Source organism: Alexandromys fortis, unplaced genomic scaffold, assembly GCF_014885135.2.
Source record: "Alexandromys fortis isolate MF-2015 unplaced genomic scaffold, M_Fortis_MF-2015_v1.1 scaffold_89, whole genome shotgun sequence".
Lineage (NCBI taxonomy): Eukaryota > Metazoa > Chordata > Mammalia > Rodentia > Cricetidae > Alexandromys > Alexandromys fortis.
The window spans coordinates 3311006-3330631 of record NW_026067973.1 but is presented as its reverse complement, the minus strand read 5'-3'; the positions used below and the strand labels follow the sequence as shown (position 1 = coordinate 3330631).

Here is a 19626-nt window from a genome sequence, read left to right as displayed (position 1 = left end):
ATACAAACAGGGATGTACACAAGAGCAAGGAGCTGCTTCCATGGTAACTGGCAACAGAATTTTCCTGTAGCTTTGACATGCACGGTTGAGTTCCAGACCGTTCCTTTCTAAGTCAGCACACATCCCTCGCCGAGAAGGCAACTTCTCGCCGAGAGATAGTACAAATATAGTACGGTTGTTACTACCCCGTGCCTTCAATGAGCAGGCTTGACAAGGGAGGCAAAATCTAAGCCTACTCGGCTGGTTTAGTGACACTGCATGGCTCCCATTTATAGTGGAAAGGCAATATCCCGGGTCAGCGCTTCCCACCCCCACCCTTCGTTCTGCAGCCAATACAAGTCTATTGTTGCCTCTGTAATGCACCAGTTACCCAGCCTTTACTCACGCTCACGTTTAACTGACAGTGGGGCTTTTTACAATGCAGCACGAGGGATCTCTTTCGGGAACACTCTATCGAACCCTTCCAGTCAGTGGCATCACCAGAAATTAAGTTGTAACCACACGGGCTTCGGCTAAACCTAATTATCTCGTAACTCATAAATTAAGAATTCACATAAGAAAAACATATAAACATCCGGAGACAGACTGTAGCATGGAAGACAAAATTCTCAAGCTGGAATAGAAGGTGCTGCCAGGCTCCCACCCTTAAAGCTTCCATGGGTTCTTCTCCGCAAGCTTGTTTTATATTTTTTTTTTTTTTGAGGGGGATAAGTCAACCAACCTGGCATCCCCCTAAATCCGAAGCTAGCACTCCCAAGCATCCCCCATCTCCAACAGCGTGTCTCCTGCGGTGTTTACATAACTATGTGTCCTCTAGCGTGTAAACAAAAGACACAACCCAAGCAAAGAGGGCCCCCGGAACCGCATGCTGGCCCCAGCGCTGCATCCTCCCGGGCTGGGGGCTCCGCAGGTGGGGGTTGAGCTCGCGGCGTCCTCCACCACTTGTTGCTCCCAGGTCCTGCAGCTCTGGAGCTGCAAGGAGGGGTTTTGCAGGCTCAGACCCCTAGCGCATCCCCTCGTGCACGGCCGGCAACCCGCTCGCCACCGCTCGGTGCCGCTCGGTGCCACCGGCCGCCGGGAGCCAGAGGCAGGCAGCACAGCCGCACGGGGACGCCGCGCGGCTGGTGAGAGCGACGAGGTGGCGGGAAGGCGGGCGCAGCGCGGCCGGCCTCTCCGGTGGGGAAGAGCTCCGGCTCCCTTTTGTTAGCAAATGCAAACACTGCCCTCTTCTTTCCCGACCGCGCCAACGCGCCCGGCACAGGGGCAGCCACACGCGGGGCTCCTGCCAAGCGCTCGGCGTCTTCAGGAAAGGTGCGGCGCTCGCAGAGCCGCCACCCGGGCAGATTCTCAAGACGGCCGGCCACGCGGGGAGCGCGCCGAGGCCCGCAGGGCGAGCGCCGGGCCGCAGAGGCCGCGAACGCCCCCGCCACCACCTGCGGGCCGCTTGCCCGAAGGACGCGCAGCCGGGAAATCCCGGATCCCCACTCGCGGCAGAGGCCTTCGTGGCGCGGACCGGCTCAAGGCACACGGAGCCCCTTCGGTAGCCGCGGCGACGAGCGGCCGCCCCCGAGCCGGGAACTTTCCCTGCCTGGATTCTAGCCAAGCCGACCCGCAGCCCAGCGGAGGGGGCCGAGGGGCTGCGTTCGGCTGGAGGGAAACACGAGAGGCGTGCAGCTCTGGGGCGGGGGACCTGCAGAGCGCGGGCTAGCAAGCGAGGGAGAGGACGCGACTGTGGGGATGTCCTGGGGACCCGCGGGGAAAAAAGCTTCGGAAAACGGAGAATCGATCGGGGGGCCGAGCTGAAACGGAGGGGACGAAGGCTAAGCCCGGGGACACAGAAGGACCTGCAAGTTCCAGGGACAAGAGCGAGTTTCGGAGGGTCCGGAAGGTTCGGGGCGCCTCAGAGGGCTTCCCTTCCCCCACGCGCGAGCCCCTGGCCCCCAAGCCCACTCCACTCAGCACCCCGCGCTACGCCAGGAGGAAGAGGTGTGGGTGCAGCCATCCCTGAGGGCGCCCATCCGCAACCGGCGGGCAGGAGAGAAGGGGCGCCGACCCTTCAGCCCCTTCCATCGCAGCCCCGACTTTCCTTGCCACGCTCCCGCCGCTTCGGATTTGGGAAGTGGGGGGAGGTTGTCATGGAAACGTCCCCCCTTCCATAGCTACGGCTCCTGGGGGTGCCCGGGGGGGTATTTCGGGACCAATCCGCGGGTGCCCACAACCTACCTGTGGGGATCAGTGCCGCGGCCGAGAGGAGCAACAGCAGGAGCCGGAGCCGGAGCCCGGGAGGCGCTGCCGCCGCCGCCACAGCCGCTGTCGCCGCACACTGGGATCCGCTCGGCAGCACAGCACTCGCCATGTCGGGCACCTGCCTCAGACTGGCGGCGGTCTCTGCCTCCCGAGCCCGAGCGGACAGCTAATGAGATGCTAATGAGATGTGCTAAAGGCGGAGTCAGGACCGACCAATCGTGGCGCCGCGAGCCCAACCCGGCTCTCGAAGGACTAGCCCCCTCCCCCACCCCGCCCCCTGGCGCTCGCGTTCGGCCGCGCGCCCGCGCCACCTAGGGGCGGGGCCTATGGGAGGGGCCTATGCAAATATGTTTACGTTAAAATTCGGCTTAGCTTCCCCGCTGGAGGAAAACTGTACTGCCCCGGCGCCTGGCGTGGAGGCGGGGGAGGGGGGCTGCGGTTCCTCCAGGAGGCGGGTCTCTAGTTTCTGTGCACCTTTATTAGGAACATTTACGGCTTTCCCGCTGCAGACTCACGCCTGGCGAGTCTCACCCCGAGGCTTCTGGGCCCGAGCACTGCGTGTGCATCGGCCTGTGGAAGTCACACTTTGCGAATTTCCTTCCTTCACCTTGCACGAAGGAATGCGATCTTTGGGAAGCCAGGGAGTGGAGAGTGCGAATGCAGGTCCCTGGATCGACAAAACATTCTGGGAGAGGTGCATGCGTGCTTTGCACGTCCGGCGAAGCGGGAGAGCCCGCTCAACAACCTAGCGGTAGACTAAGGGATAGTAGAGAGACTGAAGCCGAGGAGTCGCGTTCTGGGATTTTCAAGAGTATGTTTGGCTGTAGATTCTGGGGAACGGTAAATCGCGGGCGGGGGTGGGGGATGCTCGGGCTCCCCAGCTTGTTGAAAGTATCCTTCCCAGATTTAATAGATTTTTTAGCATGTAAGCAATATATATTTAAGATTACACGCACACAAAAACAAAAAAATCTACCCGTCAGGTTTGTGGGGAAGGAAATGTGGGGAACCAAGTGCTGCAAAGATAGGGAGAGTCAGCCGAGTTACTCCTCCAGGGCACAAATCAATTCCTTTCTCTGCTGTGCTTTCAATCCTTTTTAAGGCTTCTAGAGACCAACAGGTGCTCCCGGTTTCAGTTGTGTCTCGGAGAAGTTCTCCTGCTGAAGAGACTGGTATGCCTCTCTGGACACACTTTCCCTCCCCTAAATTATCTTTGCTTTCTTTTCAACCAAGCAGGCGGCTCTCTTGTTTGTCTGCCTTTTAATTACTTATTTACTTCCCCTCTAGAAGACCATGTGCGCTCTGACCCTCTGTTGCTCAAGCATCAAATTGAAGGACGAGTCGTATTAAGTGTAAAGGTTTATAATAATTTAAGTATTCATAGAATGCAGAACAATAAGATGTAGGAAATACAATTTGCATAATAAATATCAATATCACAACAGCTAAAACAAACCATGACAAATTATCTGTGGCTAAATGACCAAGAGATTACTGAATGTAAATTGCTGAATCTGAACTATAGTGTAGAAGAGCCCTACCAAAGCCCTCGTGTCCTCATGTCGCAAATAAATTAAAAAAATAAATATCAAAAAGGAAGTTAAGATCAGCCAACCCATCAAATGAGTTACACATTAAAGCAGCCTCATATTATCCATTATGCATAAACTAATTTTCGAAACTGCCCTGTCTCCCCATCCCTGGATCTTCTGCTCTGTAATTATAGGCCCCAATGCACCAACTGCAGGCAGTCCTCCAGAAGTCGAGAAAGCTCCAGTGGACAAATCACAGTACAAGAGGGAGAAAACCAACACCGTGTGGCCACCAGGATAACATCCAGTCCGCAAAAATCCTATGTGTTATCATTGCCAGAAGTGAACTACCTTGATCAGACCCGATGCAAAGCAGATTTCTACCCAAATTAGAATGAAAAGCCAGGGGCTGACAACGGAATGTATACTGCTAAATCTGACGTTACATCTCAGTCGCAATAGCCCAGGGCTAGGCGCAAGAGGGTGTTCTTTCTGTTGCTGCTACTCATATGTCCTTGAGTCCTTACCAAGAAATTTTTGTGTGTGATCTTGTTTAAGCACTGAAACATTCTATTGTTTCCCTCCATTTTTTATTCAACATGGCTAGAAAAATTAAACGCCAGCCTTAAAAAAAATATTTCCAAATTGTAGACAGAACCCTCACAACTAACCACTATGCTGCACTGTGCCTCAATAAATATGTGTTAAGTGAAGGAATAAATTTCACATCATAGTGCATGAATAATAAGCAAAGGAGAGCTGTATTTTTAACATAAGGTGAAAATATGCCAGCAGCCCAGAAACGTTGTTGAAAATAACAGGATTGCAGCAGGCTCCGAAGGAAAGGATTCTTCATGAGGCTGAGGCTCCAGGAGAATGTAGCCAGGCCCTAGTCCTCCCACACTCAGAACACAGAATGGGGACATTGGAAGAGCTGGAGTGTTTTCATCTCCCTCCGTTCTCTTGGCACTTCAAATGAACACCTACTCAGATTTCCAGCTGGCGAAGAACAACATGGGACATTTCTATAGGAAATGCCAGTGCTGTATGACTTACCTCACTGGAAGAATGCAAACAGCCTCGGAGATTTCCACAGAAATGCTGCCTGCCATGTAGGATTTGAGGAACTTGGCACAGCCGGTTTTACCAGGTATGGAAACTGGGGCCTGGTACACCTTCTGCATACAAGCCAGAGGTGAGAACTCAGGATGAAGCAAGCAGTTGTTGCTCTGTCTTCTAGCCACGCTCCCCTCCCACCCCCCACTCCCCAGCTCTTTCACACCAAAGATGTTGCCAAGCGATTTAACATATGGAACATGCGAGGAACGCATCAAATTCCCACAGCCGCTAAGTACAAGTTATGACTACCCTGGCTTTCTCGTAGTAAAGCGCGTCATTTTCTGCTCCACGGACTAGAACTCATCGCCAAGAACAACTTCCAACATTTTTCCCCTTGCTACATGGATTGAACCAATTTTAAAAACCAGATGGTGTTTTTGCCGTTTATAACTGATAATCAATTGTTTTGTGAATTTAATTTTTTTCAAGAAAGAACTGAAATACTTATCAGAATTACAATCTGGGTGCGACTTGCGTTAGAATAAACTTGCCAGAAGCACCAGGACCCTGGTTTCCTTCTTTCTTGCTTTCTTTTTTTTTTTTTATGACAAGCCAGAGAGAGACTTAATATTGTTTGCCTTCACCAAAACAGTTGAGAAATGTGGATAAACATATATAAAAAATAAGCATTAAAGGGGATTCATGTTTGTGGAAATAGATCAGAGATAATTAACGGCAACTTAGTAACATTTTGCCTCTTAAAATGCTAATTATTTTAATACCCATGTATAAGAGCAACTCAGACAAATTATTAAGAAAAGGAAAACAGTATTCGGAGTCAGCATTTGCCCAGCTACTGAGTTATTTAAATATTCATAGAAAAGTATTTTAATCCATGTTACTGACTGTGATTCCTACCCTGTCCCTGGTGCGGGAGAATTGTCTGTATTCTGTCAATCATGTTTTAAATAAATGCTGATTGGCCAGGCAGGAAGTATAGGTGGGTGAACCAGACAGGAAGTAGAGGTGGGTCCATGAGAACAGGAGTATTCTGGGAAGAAGGAAGTTCCCTTGGGAGTCCTGCCCAGACCACCTAAGAAGCAAGGTGTGACCTACCCCTCTGAAAGAGGTACCTAGCCATGTGGCTAACGTAGATAAGAATAATGGGTTAATATAAGTTACAAGAGTTAATAAGAAGCCTGAGCTAAGGGGCCAATCAGTTATAACCTAATGTAGACTCTCTGTATGAATTTCTCTGGGACTAAACAGCTGGGGAACTGGGCAGGACAGAAACCCCAGCAAGCAGGCCCTCATGTTACATGTCCCCCCTACACGCCAATTCCTGCAATGAAACTTTAAGCCCCAATGCAATGCTCTTTGGGGGTGGGACCTTTGAGAGGTAATTATTTTTAAATGAGATCGTGAGAATGAGGCCTCCATGATCTTCAAGCTCTTTAAGAACAGAGACAGCAGAGTTCTAGAAGTGTGTGCAAAGGAAGTATGGCACATTCATGGTGACAGGTGGACTTTGCAAGGCAAGAGGATGTTCACAAGGATTTAACAATGCTGGCACCATGATTTAGACTTTAAGCCTCTAGGCCAATGTTTCTAAACTTTTGGGTCGAGACCCCTTTGGGGGTCAAATGACTCTTTCAGAGGGGTCGCCTAAGATCACTGGAAAACACAGACGTTTATATTATGATTCATAACAGCAGCAAAATCACAATTATGAAATCGCAATGAAAATAATTTTATGGCTGGGGGTCACCACAACTGGAGGAACTGTATTAAAGGGTCACAGCATTTGGAAGGTTGAGAGCCACTCTGCTAAACTTTAAGAATGGAAGGAAAATAATGTTTTGTTGTTTCAGCTTTCGCTTCTAAAATTGTGGTTCATAGCCTCTATGGAGTCTTGTGAAGGTCATTTGAAAAACCGGCGCCACTGAGATTCCTTAACATGCAACTGTCAAACAGTAACTGAAAATCAAATATGTGATGAATTTGAGATGTTCCTGACAACTCCCTTGTGACGTCACCGCAGCCTTAGTTTGCAACACCCAAGCCCAAGTTTGAAAGCACTGTGTGCCCCGAGTCGCAGTGTGCTACATCTCTGCTCTTGGAGGAACGTGATGGTTTAAGTATGAGAAGCAAAGACTGTTTATGTTTTGCTACCGTCGTTCCTCAGCATGTCTCAATTAGTACATCTTTGTAATGGTTTGGGGTTGTTTTTGTTTTTGTTTTTTTAAATGCTGTTTGATGACTTACATTTTATTTTTAAATTATTCAAATAATTTGGGCTCGAGATTGGGGCAGAATTGCCAATAATTTCTAAAATGGCCCCAGACATGCTTCTGCTGTTTTAAGCTACTTATCTTTGCAAAGCAGCGTTCTCAGTTTTGTCAATTATAAACTGACAACTTCAATCAACTCTGAAAAGTATTGAAGTCTGTATCCTAAAGTACCAAATATTCAGCTAAGGTTCAAGTTTTTATGTAAAACTGAATAAACAAACCCAGCTTATCGGTGTGTAAATTTCCATTGATCTTTACTAAATGGCAACACTGTACACCAAAGAACTATTTTTCATTTGTTTTTATGGATAAATGTTTCATTTGTTCACATTTTATATATGTATGTGTATATATACACATACATACCTTGGGTTGCATAGAAATTTCCTAGGCAAATAGGCATCACAAGCAGAAAATAAATTAGAAGTCCTAGTTTAAGGCACCTAGCCTCTGGTGTTTTGTTGTAGCATTCTAGGGACACTGAAACAATCTGTGAGCCTTATCAAAGGTACATTAAAGTATCCTTAATGCCAACTTCTTACAGAAAAGTATTTGACAAATTAATGTTAATTTAGAGGCAAATTGAACTTAGATAAATCCTTGGCCCTACCTAGTAGACAGCTTTTGTCGTCTTAGATTTAGACTAAGCACTAAACAGCTCGACTTTGTGAGGAGTGTCTATGAATCTTCACAAAACCCAAAGCCAGCTAAATCCATATTCCTAAATGAGTAATTTAACGCTCTACTCAAAAGTTTATTCTTCTAGAATCAGAGTTAACAATAATCTCTTGAATACCAAGATTCGAATACCAGCTGGCGAGAAAAAAATTTAGTGATGTAGCAGGTTGCAGAAAACTACGCATAAACTGGGTGAAGGAGCAGTCCCAGTTACCACTGAAGGGAAATTTACCACAGGCATCCAAGTCATAGTTTGCTCCAGTCAATTCTTTGGGCATATACCCAGGTATTAGTGTCAGATCCAAATACACACCCATCGGAAGAGAAAAATTCAGAGTGTCTCTGTGAAATGGCCATTGTTGTATTTTGGAAAGATAAGTAAATGAGAGGATATATCTACTATCTAGTAACTCACAGAACAGCAAGAGAACAGATACACAACATATAATTATTTTTATAATTTTGTACTGAGTGTACCAGACAGAAAAGGAAGGCATTTACCTATTCACAGAGCAAGTGTAATGTCTGCCTATCAGCAAAGCATCCTAGTAGGAAAAGGCTTTTTTGTTGAGTCTTAAAAGTTATGACCCATCCAATGGACTGAAATATGTAGAAGAAAGGTTAGATACAGTGGTCCCTTATGAGTTTCAAAAGCCTTAGAGAACACAATATATATTTAGAAAATTGCAGATAGAATAGCTATTCCTGGGCACCTGTACTCACACACAAATAAAATGGCTAGAATATAGCTTGACAGAAGACAGATATCAAGAGAAAAAACTGGAAACACACACGCATTTATACGTACATGGAACAGACAGCATCATGGTTGACAAGCTGAGATGTTTTCATATTTTTTGTAAGTAATAGGAATTCACTCAAGTAGTTGAACTGAAGGGCCAGATTTATTTTCAAGTAATATTACACTGGGGGCATGGATGCCTTTTAGACTTGAGCTGTGCTTAGTATGGATGACAATCATTGAAGGCAGGAACTCTGGGAACCTGGTTTGCTATGATGTTTCACTGTTTTGGGGGAGGGGTGGACATTGGAAAGAAGATGATAGTTTTCTTTTGGATTTTGAAATAGGAAATATTCAGCCAGGCAACAGCAGCTGAAATGATCCTCTAGAACTAGAAGCAGCCATTGAGATGGGGTCATGAGTAGAGATGGAAGCCACAGAACCGGAGGGCGGTGGGTGGGAAATAATCTAGAAAAGGTACATTGGATGATGTGCTAGTTTTATGTTAGCTTGGCACAAGCTATAATTATCTGAAAGGAGGGAAACTTAATTGAGAAAACGTCTCTCAAGCTGTAAGGCATTTTCTTAATTAATTACTGTTGGGGGAGGGTCTGGCCCAAGTTATGCAGTGCCATCCCTGGGCTGGTGGTCCTGGGTTTTATTAAAAAAAAAATCAGGCTGAGCAAGTCAGTAGGCAGCACCTCTCCATGGCCTCTGCATCAGTTCCTGCCTCGAGGTTCCCATGCTGTCTGAGTTCCTGTCCTGACTTCCTTAGATAATGAACAGCATTATGGAAGTGTAAGCCGAATAAACCTTTCCCTCTCGACTTGGTTTTTGGTCATGGTGCTTTGCGGCAGCAATAGAAACCCTAACTAAGACAGAGGAGTTTGAAGTCAGAACAACTAACTGGCAAACACGGATTATTTAGGGGTGAATAGACCCCGAGACTGAAGAACGTGGAGAAGAGAAGGAACAAACAGCAAGGAAGGCAAAGAAAGAAGAACTAGCCATGCTACTCGATACAACGAGGTCAAAGGTTATTGGATGTTGGCACTAGAGATAAAGTCCCCTTAGGGTGACCTCACATCCATTTAAACAGTTTGATTAGAGTTTGACCAGTCAAGGAGTTCTCTTATTTGCCAGCAGAACAAGATGTGGCTTGCTGATGCTTTTCTAGTTAGGAGAAAAAGCTTTAGAGTTTCCAGTTTGACGTTTAATCTCATTGACACTGACAGCCTTGGGTGGGATAGAGGGATTGGTGGAACTGAGGTAACTCAGCTAATTAGCACATATAGGCCTTAGTTTTTATTTTCAAACTAAAAAAAAATGGTTATGATGCTGCAAAAAGTTTTCTCCCTTACTTTAGAAGTCATATTTTCCTGATATGATATCATAATTGTCAGATGAAGCGCTGTGATAATTCCTTACAGCACAACTTCCCAGGCAATGGGATTTCAGCAAGATCCATTAAAAGCAGACACTGATATCTATAGATTTTCATAAAGCTGCAATATAAACTAGCCATACTATGAATATGAGATTGTATCCTTCATACTGCTCAGAGATGACAATGGTAATATAACTCTTTGTAATATGGGTTGTAAACAGGACACATTCTGAATAGAAATTCTCTTGGTGATTCATCGTGAAGTCTCAAACAGGAAAAGTTTATAGAAGAATGTTCTAGAAAGCCCATCTTTTTGCTGTCTTAGGGTGGGCCTATGTTTGTCATCATAGGCTCAAATGGGAACTCACCTTTCCCAACTGCACATTCTATGGGATAATGCACTCATGTCTCTTCCTTCTGATGCTCCCTGCCTGAGCAGCCGGAGACTTGGAGTGTGGATTTTTGCACCAAGATGTCCATATTTGTGACCTCTTGAAATTCTGTCTGGTAAAGTGGCTGGGTAGAGTAGAAGTTTGGTGACCTGAGTCTGTGGCTAACATGCCCGCAGGCACATCATGCTTACACACAAAAAAAATGCATATTTATTAAAAATAACCAAACTTCTGTCTAATTTATAATAGACAGCAAACCCTAAATTTAAGAACAAACAAACAAAAACAGTATATAGTTTTCACAGCACATTTCATGGTGAAACTCGACATTTTAATAAATCCCCTGCAACTCTGAAAATGCAAGGGTTTGTCAAAAGGGTTCCAGAGGAGAAATGGTCAACTCACACTTTTGCAGCAGCGTTAAATAGTGCCCCCACCACTCTGAAAAGTTATTTCTACTCTCTAAAGATGCCTATCTCCCAGCCATCGGGGATCGCACAAGGTACTTGGAATATCTTCTTGTCCCTGTCCCTGCAAAGAACTGGAATGCAGTTTGTTTAAAGTATCATATTTTGAAGAAAAGCAAGACTTAATTTCAGCGTGTCCTGCTCTCTGAGAGCAGTGTCACTTGCCAAGCAATTTCTCTAAGACCTTTGTCACAGTGCTAATATTTCTCTATATATTTTATTTATGTGTCTTGGTCCACGATGAATAACACATTTATGCAAAACTTTCAATATATCTAAGGAGATGTCAATACACAGAAAGGGTAAACTCCCCTACAATGCAGTTAATAAAATGCAGTAAATTGCATCTACTTTCAAAGGCAATTAGTACAGTTCGTGACTTCAATTACAAAAAACAGTCCTTATGATTTCTAGCCATTGTTATTTATCTTTCATCTGAATTGTCCCCCCTTGTCTGCATCAGCCTAGGCCTAGAAAGAGCATTGCCAGCAGGGGAAGTACACAGCCCCTGCTTACAGCTCGAGAAGGAAAAGAGAGAAATGAGGACTGGGACCTCAGAGCTGACTGTTCTTTCTGGAGAGGTACCCCATGGAACTTTGGACTGATCCTACTCTACACCGTCCACTCAAGGTCTCCCACCAGAGTCAACTGTCTGGCTCCTCAGTCCCTGTGGCCAGCCTGACGGATGCATCTTGTTTGGTAATGGGAAGGTGGAGAAAAGTCCCCGAAAGTCAGTTCAGAGTTGGAAACAACAATCCCAAGGTGGCAAGAGCCCTGCATCTCAGTCTCCGAAGGGGGTCCTTTGTATTTAGCATGCCATTTGAGCACAATGTGCCAGCAGCTCACTTCTGCTTCCCTGCCTATTTGGTTTTTGAAACAAGACCAAGAGGGGTTTCCAGGTAGTTTGTCCGAGTCTCCATCTCCAGTTGGTGACAACATGTCAGTGTCCCTGTCCTAGATGAGTTCCCAAAGAAGCTAAAATGTGAGATCTAGAGAACCCAGAAACATTATACTAGATATTTAAATGGCCGTCCCCTCATCTCACAACTTACAAGGCATCCATCACACTTATATTCAGGGAAGCAATGTTAGACTGCTAAATTACATGTGTTTGGCATCTACCGCAAATAGAATTTCTGATTTACAATTTACAAAATTATCTCTTCCACCCTCTGGGTTTGCATTGTGGCTCATCCAGAGGCTTTTATGCAATATGTGTTTTGTTATGAAGATGAAAAGAGAAAAATATATAAAGCCCCCCTCCCCTCCCTTTCCTCCATCAAACACAGCCATAAAAACAAAGTCTTTTGATTTGGGAGAAATCCTATTGGGGACCTACAGGCGTGCCATCTTAGAGACATCACTTCTTCATTAGCTGTTTCTTTTCCCAATTGGCAGTGCTTTACAGAGAACCTCCGTCTTTCAAAGCCAACGAGAAAAGGGGATTTGGAATACACAGACTAGTCCTTCCTCAGTTAATTCCTTGGATCACCCTAGATTGTGACTCTTAAAGCCAGTTCCAAGGAACTCAGCCTTTTTATCTGCAAATGTTCAAAATTAATTTGCCGAGACATACAGATGGCCTTCCCCCTCCCTGCAATTACTCTAAAACCACAGGAATTTAGACTCTGCTCTTCATATAGGAGTAGAGAGGTAGTTATACCTCAAGCGCCTCCTCCATTTCTCAGCTTCCCACTGACTTATGTATTTTGAAAAATTGAAAAGAGATACACTCTTCAGAAGGCGGGAGGTTCTACAGCCAATGGGCAACACCCTGAACACATCAGCTCAACCTGATTACCAAGGAGATGGAGGCCAGCTTCTGCTTCTCAAAGGCAAGCTAAAATTCACACAAATGAAACTGGTTTGCCAAATCAGGTTACCATGGCTAATTCCATATTCTCATTTCCAAAAGAGTCCTTCTCTCTTATGAAAACTGTTGTAAATAAACACACACATGAAAATACGACAGAAAATCTTACATTTTCTTAGAAAGACACAGACTCAAGGGTAGCTTGGCTTCCTTGTATCCTAACATTCTTTTAAAAACACCAAAAGTAAAGTTAGGGAAATGGTTCGGGGGCTAAGAGTATGCTCTGCCCTTCCAGAGGACCCAAGCTCACTTGTGGCACTCATGGTGGGCAGTTCACAACTGGTGGAAGCTCCAGCTCAAGGAATCTAACGCCCTCTTCTGGCCTTTGTGGCCACCTGCACTCATGTGCACATTCCTTCAATAAACGCGCGCGCGCACACACACAAGGATGGACAGAGGGAGGGAGGAAGGAAGGGAGGGTGAGTGGTAGAGAGAGGGAGAGAGAGAGAGAGAGAGAGAGAGAGAGAGAGAGAGATTTTTTTCAAAACCACCCAAAGTTAGAATCACTTACTGGGCATCCAGAGAACAAATCAGAACACACAGCAGGAAGACTATTACCACACCTCCCTCCCCTACCACATACACTCTGGATTTCGGGTTTTCTTAGATCTTTTTAAGACTCTAAACCTTTGTAATAATGTATTATTTAAAAAACACTTTGTGTTTCAGTTAAACTCTCTGCTCTTGAAAGAATTATAGTTTTATGGAGGTTTGTTGCTCATTCTATTGATTATTAAACTTGTTTACTGAGGGAATAAAAACAAAAAGAACAAGAAGAAATGAGTAGCAGGTGCCTGGAAATGGGCTTGCTTGCCTTAAATGCATAATATGTTCACTTCGAGAGCATTTCCTTTATTTCTCTACTGATGGGCATAGCATATGAAAGGCCTTTTCATTTCTAGCAAAAAATAAAAATTGAAATTGGCTTATTTTGATCCTAAACAAGGTTAAAGGGATATCATTTGAATTTTTGCTGAGGGGATCCAAATTGTCCAGCTACTTCAGTGGATAAAGGAAATAAGAGAGATTAGATCTGTATTCAAATACTATATTACTATCTTTCCTTGGTCAGTCTGAAATGCATTTTGACAAAGGTACACACATTTTAATCAGAACTGAGAAGTGTGGCATAAGAGAGAAAGGCATCAATATTTCCCCCAAGGTTTCAGATATTTCTCCTAATATCTTGTCTGTGAAGCTCAGATGGTGGTCGGCCTGGCTTTATCTTCCTTCTGAATTGCTTTCTTGGGCATTTTAAAATTAATCAGTCAAGCAAATATTTATTGACCAATATACTACAGTAGGCATAGAGAAAGATAAAAGCTATACAAGACATGATCTCTTATCTCAAAAAATATATAATTCAGTTAAAGACAAGAACTGTAAAGTTAACTAACAGTTAAAGCTTGTATATGAAAAGCCACTGGTATATGGAGGGGAAAGCTATGCAAATTCATTAAAATCTGCAAAAAGATTTCTTATATTGAAGACATAATTATGTCCAGCCAGCTTAAATCCCTAAAGGAAACAAAATAGAAAGCTCTTTTACAACCCAATTCACTATAAATATAATCAAATTTCAAAAATAACCACTATCCTATATCCAAAAAGTATGCCTATTTATGTTGCTGCCTTCAAATTCCCAAGTTGTCAACTTGGGAAAAAAAAAGAATCTAAAAACTTGGTGTTATGTTTGCATATGATTTATATTCATGTGAAAAGGTACCTTCCTTCCTATACTTCTCTTTCCAAAGGACACTGTGATGGTCTGAATTGCCCCAGCACACATGCACACACGTGTGCATGCACGTACACACTGACACACGCACAGACAAGCTCACATTCACACACAAACACCCCTTGCTAGCATGCAATCTCTAGAACCTGTGGATGTTGCTTTATATGGAAAAGAAGTGTGTGCAGGTGTGATTAAAGTAAAGCTCTTCCAATGCGGAGATTACCCAGGTGGGCCTTAAACGTAATCACAATTATCTCCCTGAGTAGGAGGTAGAGAGATTTGACATACACACAGAGGAAAGGGGGATATGAGGATCGAAAAGAGATCGGAAAGATACAGGCTTGGAGCTCTGGAGTGATAAGGCTACAAATGAAGACAGGACTAAGAGCTGCTAAAAACGGGAAGACGCAAGACACAGCTTCTGCCCTGGAGCCCCCAGAGGCTAAGCGGCTCTGCTGATACCTTGATTTTCGACCATTAATGCAGATTTTGGACTTTGGGACTCCACAAATGTGGGAAAAAAATCTCTTATTTTAAGTCACCAAGTCTGTGGTGATTTGATAGAGTGGCTTCTAGAAACGAATATAGACATTAATGTTTATTGATTATCCACCACGAGCCAGTTCTGCTGTACAAGGCTTTGCATTTAATTCTTGCTGTAACTGTTGTTAGGAAACTGAAAGTTCTGTAACTTTCAAAAAAAAAAAAAAAACCCAACTTTTTTGCCCTTCAAGCCCATGTTCTTCATGAAAGGTGCAACACCTTCCCTTTTTGTTCTAGTGTGGGGTTAGGACAACCCAGGCTATGTGAAGCACGGCTACTTTGACCATGAACCTGTATGGATGTCTTTCACTATTGCTTGCCCAACAAAGACTTATCCATCAGGGACTCTCAGATCCTGATTTAAAAAAAAAAATCCCACCGGGTGGTGGTAGCTCAGGCCTTTAATTCTAGCACCCAGGAGGCAGAGGCAGCGGCAGAGGCAGGCAGATCTCTGAGTTGGAGGCCACCAGTATACAGAGTTAGTTTTAGGATAGGCTCCAAAGCTACAGAGAAACCCCACCTTGAAAAACAAAACAAAAAAGCCAAACTGAATACCCCTGCCCTCGTGTAGGTAGAAATTGGCTGTGGGAGTCACTCCATAGTATAGGCCCACAGCCCTTGCCCCCTGTTTTCTTGCAGACTTCATAACTCAGCACCAGAGTGAGAACTTCCTGGCTGCTGCTGTAAACATGCAGATATTAATACAGTGTTCTCTGCTAGTTAACATTTTGGCAAGAGGAAGAGGGGATGGGGTGGGGAAGGGGGGGTCATTCCTGTCTCTGTGTTCCCTTCTTTTCTTTGATGGCTGCCCTGGCTTTGAAGTTGGGCAAATACACAGCATGGTAGGAGGGGATGCCAGCTGCCCAGACACCACTGTCAGAAGACTGAAGAGCTGTTGCCTCTCTTCCCCAGTCTGGGAGGTGTGCCCTATTGCAACATTTTTCCCTGGAGTATTCCACACTGAGATCTGCCAAAAAATAAATCCAAATCCCAATCCCGGTAGCGCATCCTTCAGCAGGATCATCTTGGGACAGGGGTTATGGGATGCCAGCATTGTCTTCTTAGTATCTTAGTGGATACTTCCCTTCCTGGGTGGTCGTCTGTGACATGAAAAAGCAGCAGGATGGAGTATGCCAGGTCCTTCTTACTTCATCCTTCCCAGGACTCTCTCTTTTCCTAATTCTTCCTCAATTTCATAACAGACCTCTTTACCTCTTACTCTTTCTTTTCTATTAAAATATAAACACCCATATGGTATTTCCTGGCTGTCCTGGAACTCGCCCCTTAGGCTAAACTGGCCTTGAACTCAGAGCTCTGCCTGCCTCTGCCTCCCCGAGTACTGGGATTAAAGGTGTGTGCCACCATTACCCAGCTTCACAAACATGATATTTTCAAGTGAACACTTTGATTAAGCACTAACAGCACATACACAAGGCGATGCCCTAATGCCTGTGCTGAGCTCAGTGTCAAAGGAATGGGCCCCCGAGCTGCCTGGAAGGGCAAGAGCCACTAGTGAAGCAAGGGGAATAGAAGCCAACCTGTCTTTTCTATAGAAACAGCCGTCCAGAGGATAGCTTCCCTGAAGCAGAAGTGTTTAGACACCACCAACAGCACCCCAAAGACTATTTTTAAAAATCCCAAGAGACTTTACTAACTGATGGAAAACAACCAGTGCTGGAGATCAGAGAGTGGAGGCAAGATAAAAACAAGAGGAAAGAAGATTTTTTAAAGGAAACAGAACTGAAGTGTCCAGTAAGGCCAGGAGTTGAGATTCCAAGAATGGTTGTGAGGAAAGAGTCCTCATGTAGCAAGCCATGGAAAGAAGAGGAAACTAGCAAGACAAAGCATGCATTTCTGCACAGAAGACAGGCATCCGCCTTTACTGCAAAGAAACTCCTGGGGCCTGATTCTGCATTCTGGGAGATGCCATTCTGCCCTCTCTGATGATTGGAGTGAAGCTCGCCTTTTTAAACCCACGTTCCTCATTTAAGGACACAGTATCAATAATTCCAGTGTGCCTACGGATAATAACTGACAAGCATTTCATGCCAGGGTGAAAACTAAGTGTCATCTCAAATCTAATATTCTCTGTCATGGGAAGGTAGTGCTCTTGTTCATTTTTCCCCGACAAGGAAACTGTGGGTTGGAAATAATAGATAATATACTCAAGGTAACCATTAATAAGTGGAGGATCTTGCTAGAAACCAGTGAGGAACTTGGACTAACTCCAATGTTAGTGTTATGTGTCAACCATATAATTCTCTCTCTCTCTCTCTCTCTCTCTCTCTCTCTCTCTCTCTCTCTCTCTCTCTCTGTCTCTCTCTCTGTCTCTCTCTGTCTGTCTGTCTCTCTCTCTCTCTCCAGTATCTTTATCTTTGAAGTGGATCTCAAAGTTGTTCAAATGTGCAGATATTATGACAATGTCTTCGACTTGTTTTCTACCACTTTTCCTAGAAGCACAGGTTAATGGGCCCAGGATCCATTAATGTTTATTATGTGCTACATAACAGGAAAAAAAAAAAACGAAATCCACTTTCCTAAATCTCTCTGTTTCCTGGGCTGTTTCTTTGAACATGCCGTGCTTCTCTGTGAAGTTTCCACTCTTGATGTAACGTTCGCTTTCTCTTGCCCAGTGGTGCACGCCATATATAATTTAGTTTTTATGGTCACTGAAAGTTAAAACCATTTCCCAGAATGCAAAGTCACCATCAGGGAGAAAAGCCCTCATGTCCCCACCTGGCACAATTCAGAACTCAGTGGCTGAATGCGTTGCAGGTTGGCTTCTTCAGTCACTGGCGGAGAATGTGACTTCTGCCATGTTAGCTCAAGAGCACTCTGAGGCTTTCAAGCTCAAACACGTATCACAAACACTTGGAAGGCTTGTCAAAACTGATTACCGGGCTCCACCCTAGTGCTTTGGACTCAGTCCTCTGGGGTGGGGCTTGGGAATTTGCATTTGTAAATCTCATCAGATCCCTGGTGATGCAGATATTGCTGTCCTGGGTACCATGTTTTCAAAACCGTGGTTATTGACAAATGGATTGCTGCACCTATTTCAGAATTGAATAATGTTTATTGAATCTGGGCTGCATGTGTCAGAGTTAAATGGAAGACATATATCACATATACATGCATGTATATGGTACATCACTGTCCATGAAAGTGGTACTGGTAGCATAATATGTTTAAGACAGTGGGCTCCAAGATCAGGCAGGGTTTATTTGAAATAACTAATCATTTACCTGCTGGTTTTGTTACTTGGGACAATTTTTTTTTGCAGGGGGGGTTGGTTTTTTCAAAACAGGGTTTTGGAGCCTATCCTGGAACTAGCTCTTGTAGACCAGGCTGGGCTAGAACTCACAGAGATCTGCCTGCCTCTGCCTCCCAAGTGCTGGAATTAAAGGCATGCGCCACCACTACCTGGTGGAACAATTTGTTTTTATGCTAAGACTCACCTTATTCCTAACATTGGAAAATAAAAGTGAACTCTTCATGTTAATGTGGTGAGGGGTCATGGAGGTGATAAGGAAAAGTTCCTTGCATGCTGACATCTGGAAAATACCCCCAATCTACAGACAAGACGACAGAAATTAAGAGAGTTGCTCAACCCACCCGCAACCTATTGGAGGCAGAGCTGAGCCTGGAGCTCTGCAGCCTCTCACTTTCCAGGTGTGGATTCCTGTTTGGATCACTTCAACACGTTGCAGATTCTAGAGGCAAATTTGGGGATGGTGGTACCTCTTTTAGCACACGTTTTAAAAGAAAAAGAAAAAGAAAAAGAAAAACCTCTCTAAATCATTTGAATAAAACCCCCATGTATTCACAGATGCCCATGACCTCTGAGCACAGTGTTTTTTTTGTCTCTTCTTAGTTGGATGCAAATAAGGCTCATCCTGGACAAATCTGCAAAGTCTAAGAAGACTCCTTTATTCCACCTCAAGGCAAACATCAGGCTTTCTCTTTTCCTCCTTTGCTTTGCCATTCTTTCTTACTGGTAGGTTGGCTTGGCATGAATGAATTTCAACATGCAATCACATCTACACTGTAAGTCCTTTTTATTGAATTATAGAACTAATACTTTCTTTCATTAACATAAAATTCAGGCATTATCTGGAAGACAGAGAAAAATGAGGGAAGTTAAGAAAATCATAGGATAGCATCTCTTTTACCCTGACGTATTAGAAGGATGAATCAGGACTGTCAAATTCTTCCATGCCATTGACTTGCTGGAAATAGGATGGGATAGGACAGGAGTAGGGTTTCCCAGAGAGTCCACAGGCAACCCCAACAAAACCTCTCAAGTCAAAATATGTTAAATCAATATTATTACCTTGCAAATAGAATTTTATGGCAAGCCATCAAACCCTAACAAATGATGACCTCTAGACCCTTTCTTTGAAAAAACTTGACATTGCTACCCTTCTCCCTTGGTGTACTCATCTTTTTAAGAGTATTTATTTATTTACTTATTTGTGTATCTGTGGAGGCCTTAGGAGGGGCTCTCTCATTTCCTACCTCATCCTTCAGTGGCAGCATCTCCCCCTGAAACTGGGGCTCATGTTTTTCAGCTATACAGAAAGCCAGCAAGCCTCAGTGATCCTCCTGTCTCTGCTGTGGTTATACACGTGTGTATCCTGGGATCTGAACTCCTAGCACTTTTAATGGTGACAATATCCC

At 44.6% G+C, this 19626-nt stretch overlaps 1 protein-coding gene and 2 long non-coding RNA genes across 5 annotated transcripts in view; 2 read left to right on the top strand and 1 right to left on the bottom strand.

Annotated features, from left to right (window-relative positions):
- Cadm1 (cell adhesion molecule 1) overlaps positions 1-2394 on the bottom strand; it is a 326297-nt gene extending 323903 nt beyond the window's left edge. For 2 of the 3 annotated variants that reach the window (XM_050156258.1, XM_050156259.1), the window contains exon 1: positions 2224-2393. In XM_050156258.1, coding sequence (XP_050012215.1) covers positions 2224-2356 — 133 coding nt within the window. In that variant the 5' untranslated portion in view covers positions 2357-2393. Of the gene's footprint in view, positions 1-2223 lie in introns of all 3 variants that reach the window. The other variant, XM_050156257.1, reaches the window with a different exon arrangement.
- The window catches only part of LOC126509998 (uncharacterized), a 752051-nt gene that overhangs the window by 113713 nt on the left and 618712 nt on the right, over positions 1-19626 (top strand). The window lies entirely within an intron of this gene.
- On the top strand, positions 2935-5403 carry LOC126509999 (uncharacterized). The gene is made up of 2 exons (XR_007594299.1): positions 2935-3058; positions 3974-5403. It is a non-coding gene; the product is annotated as an uncharacterized lncRNA (long non-coding RNA).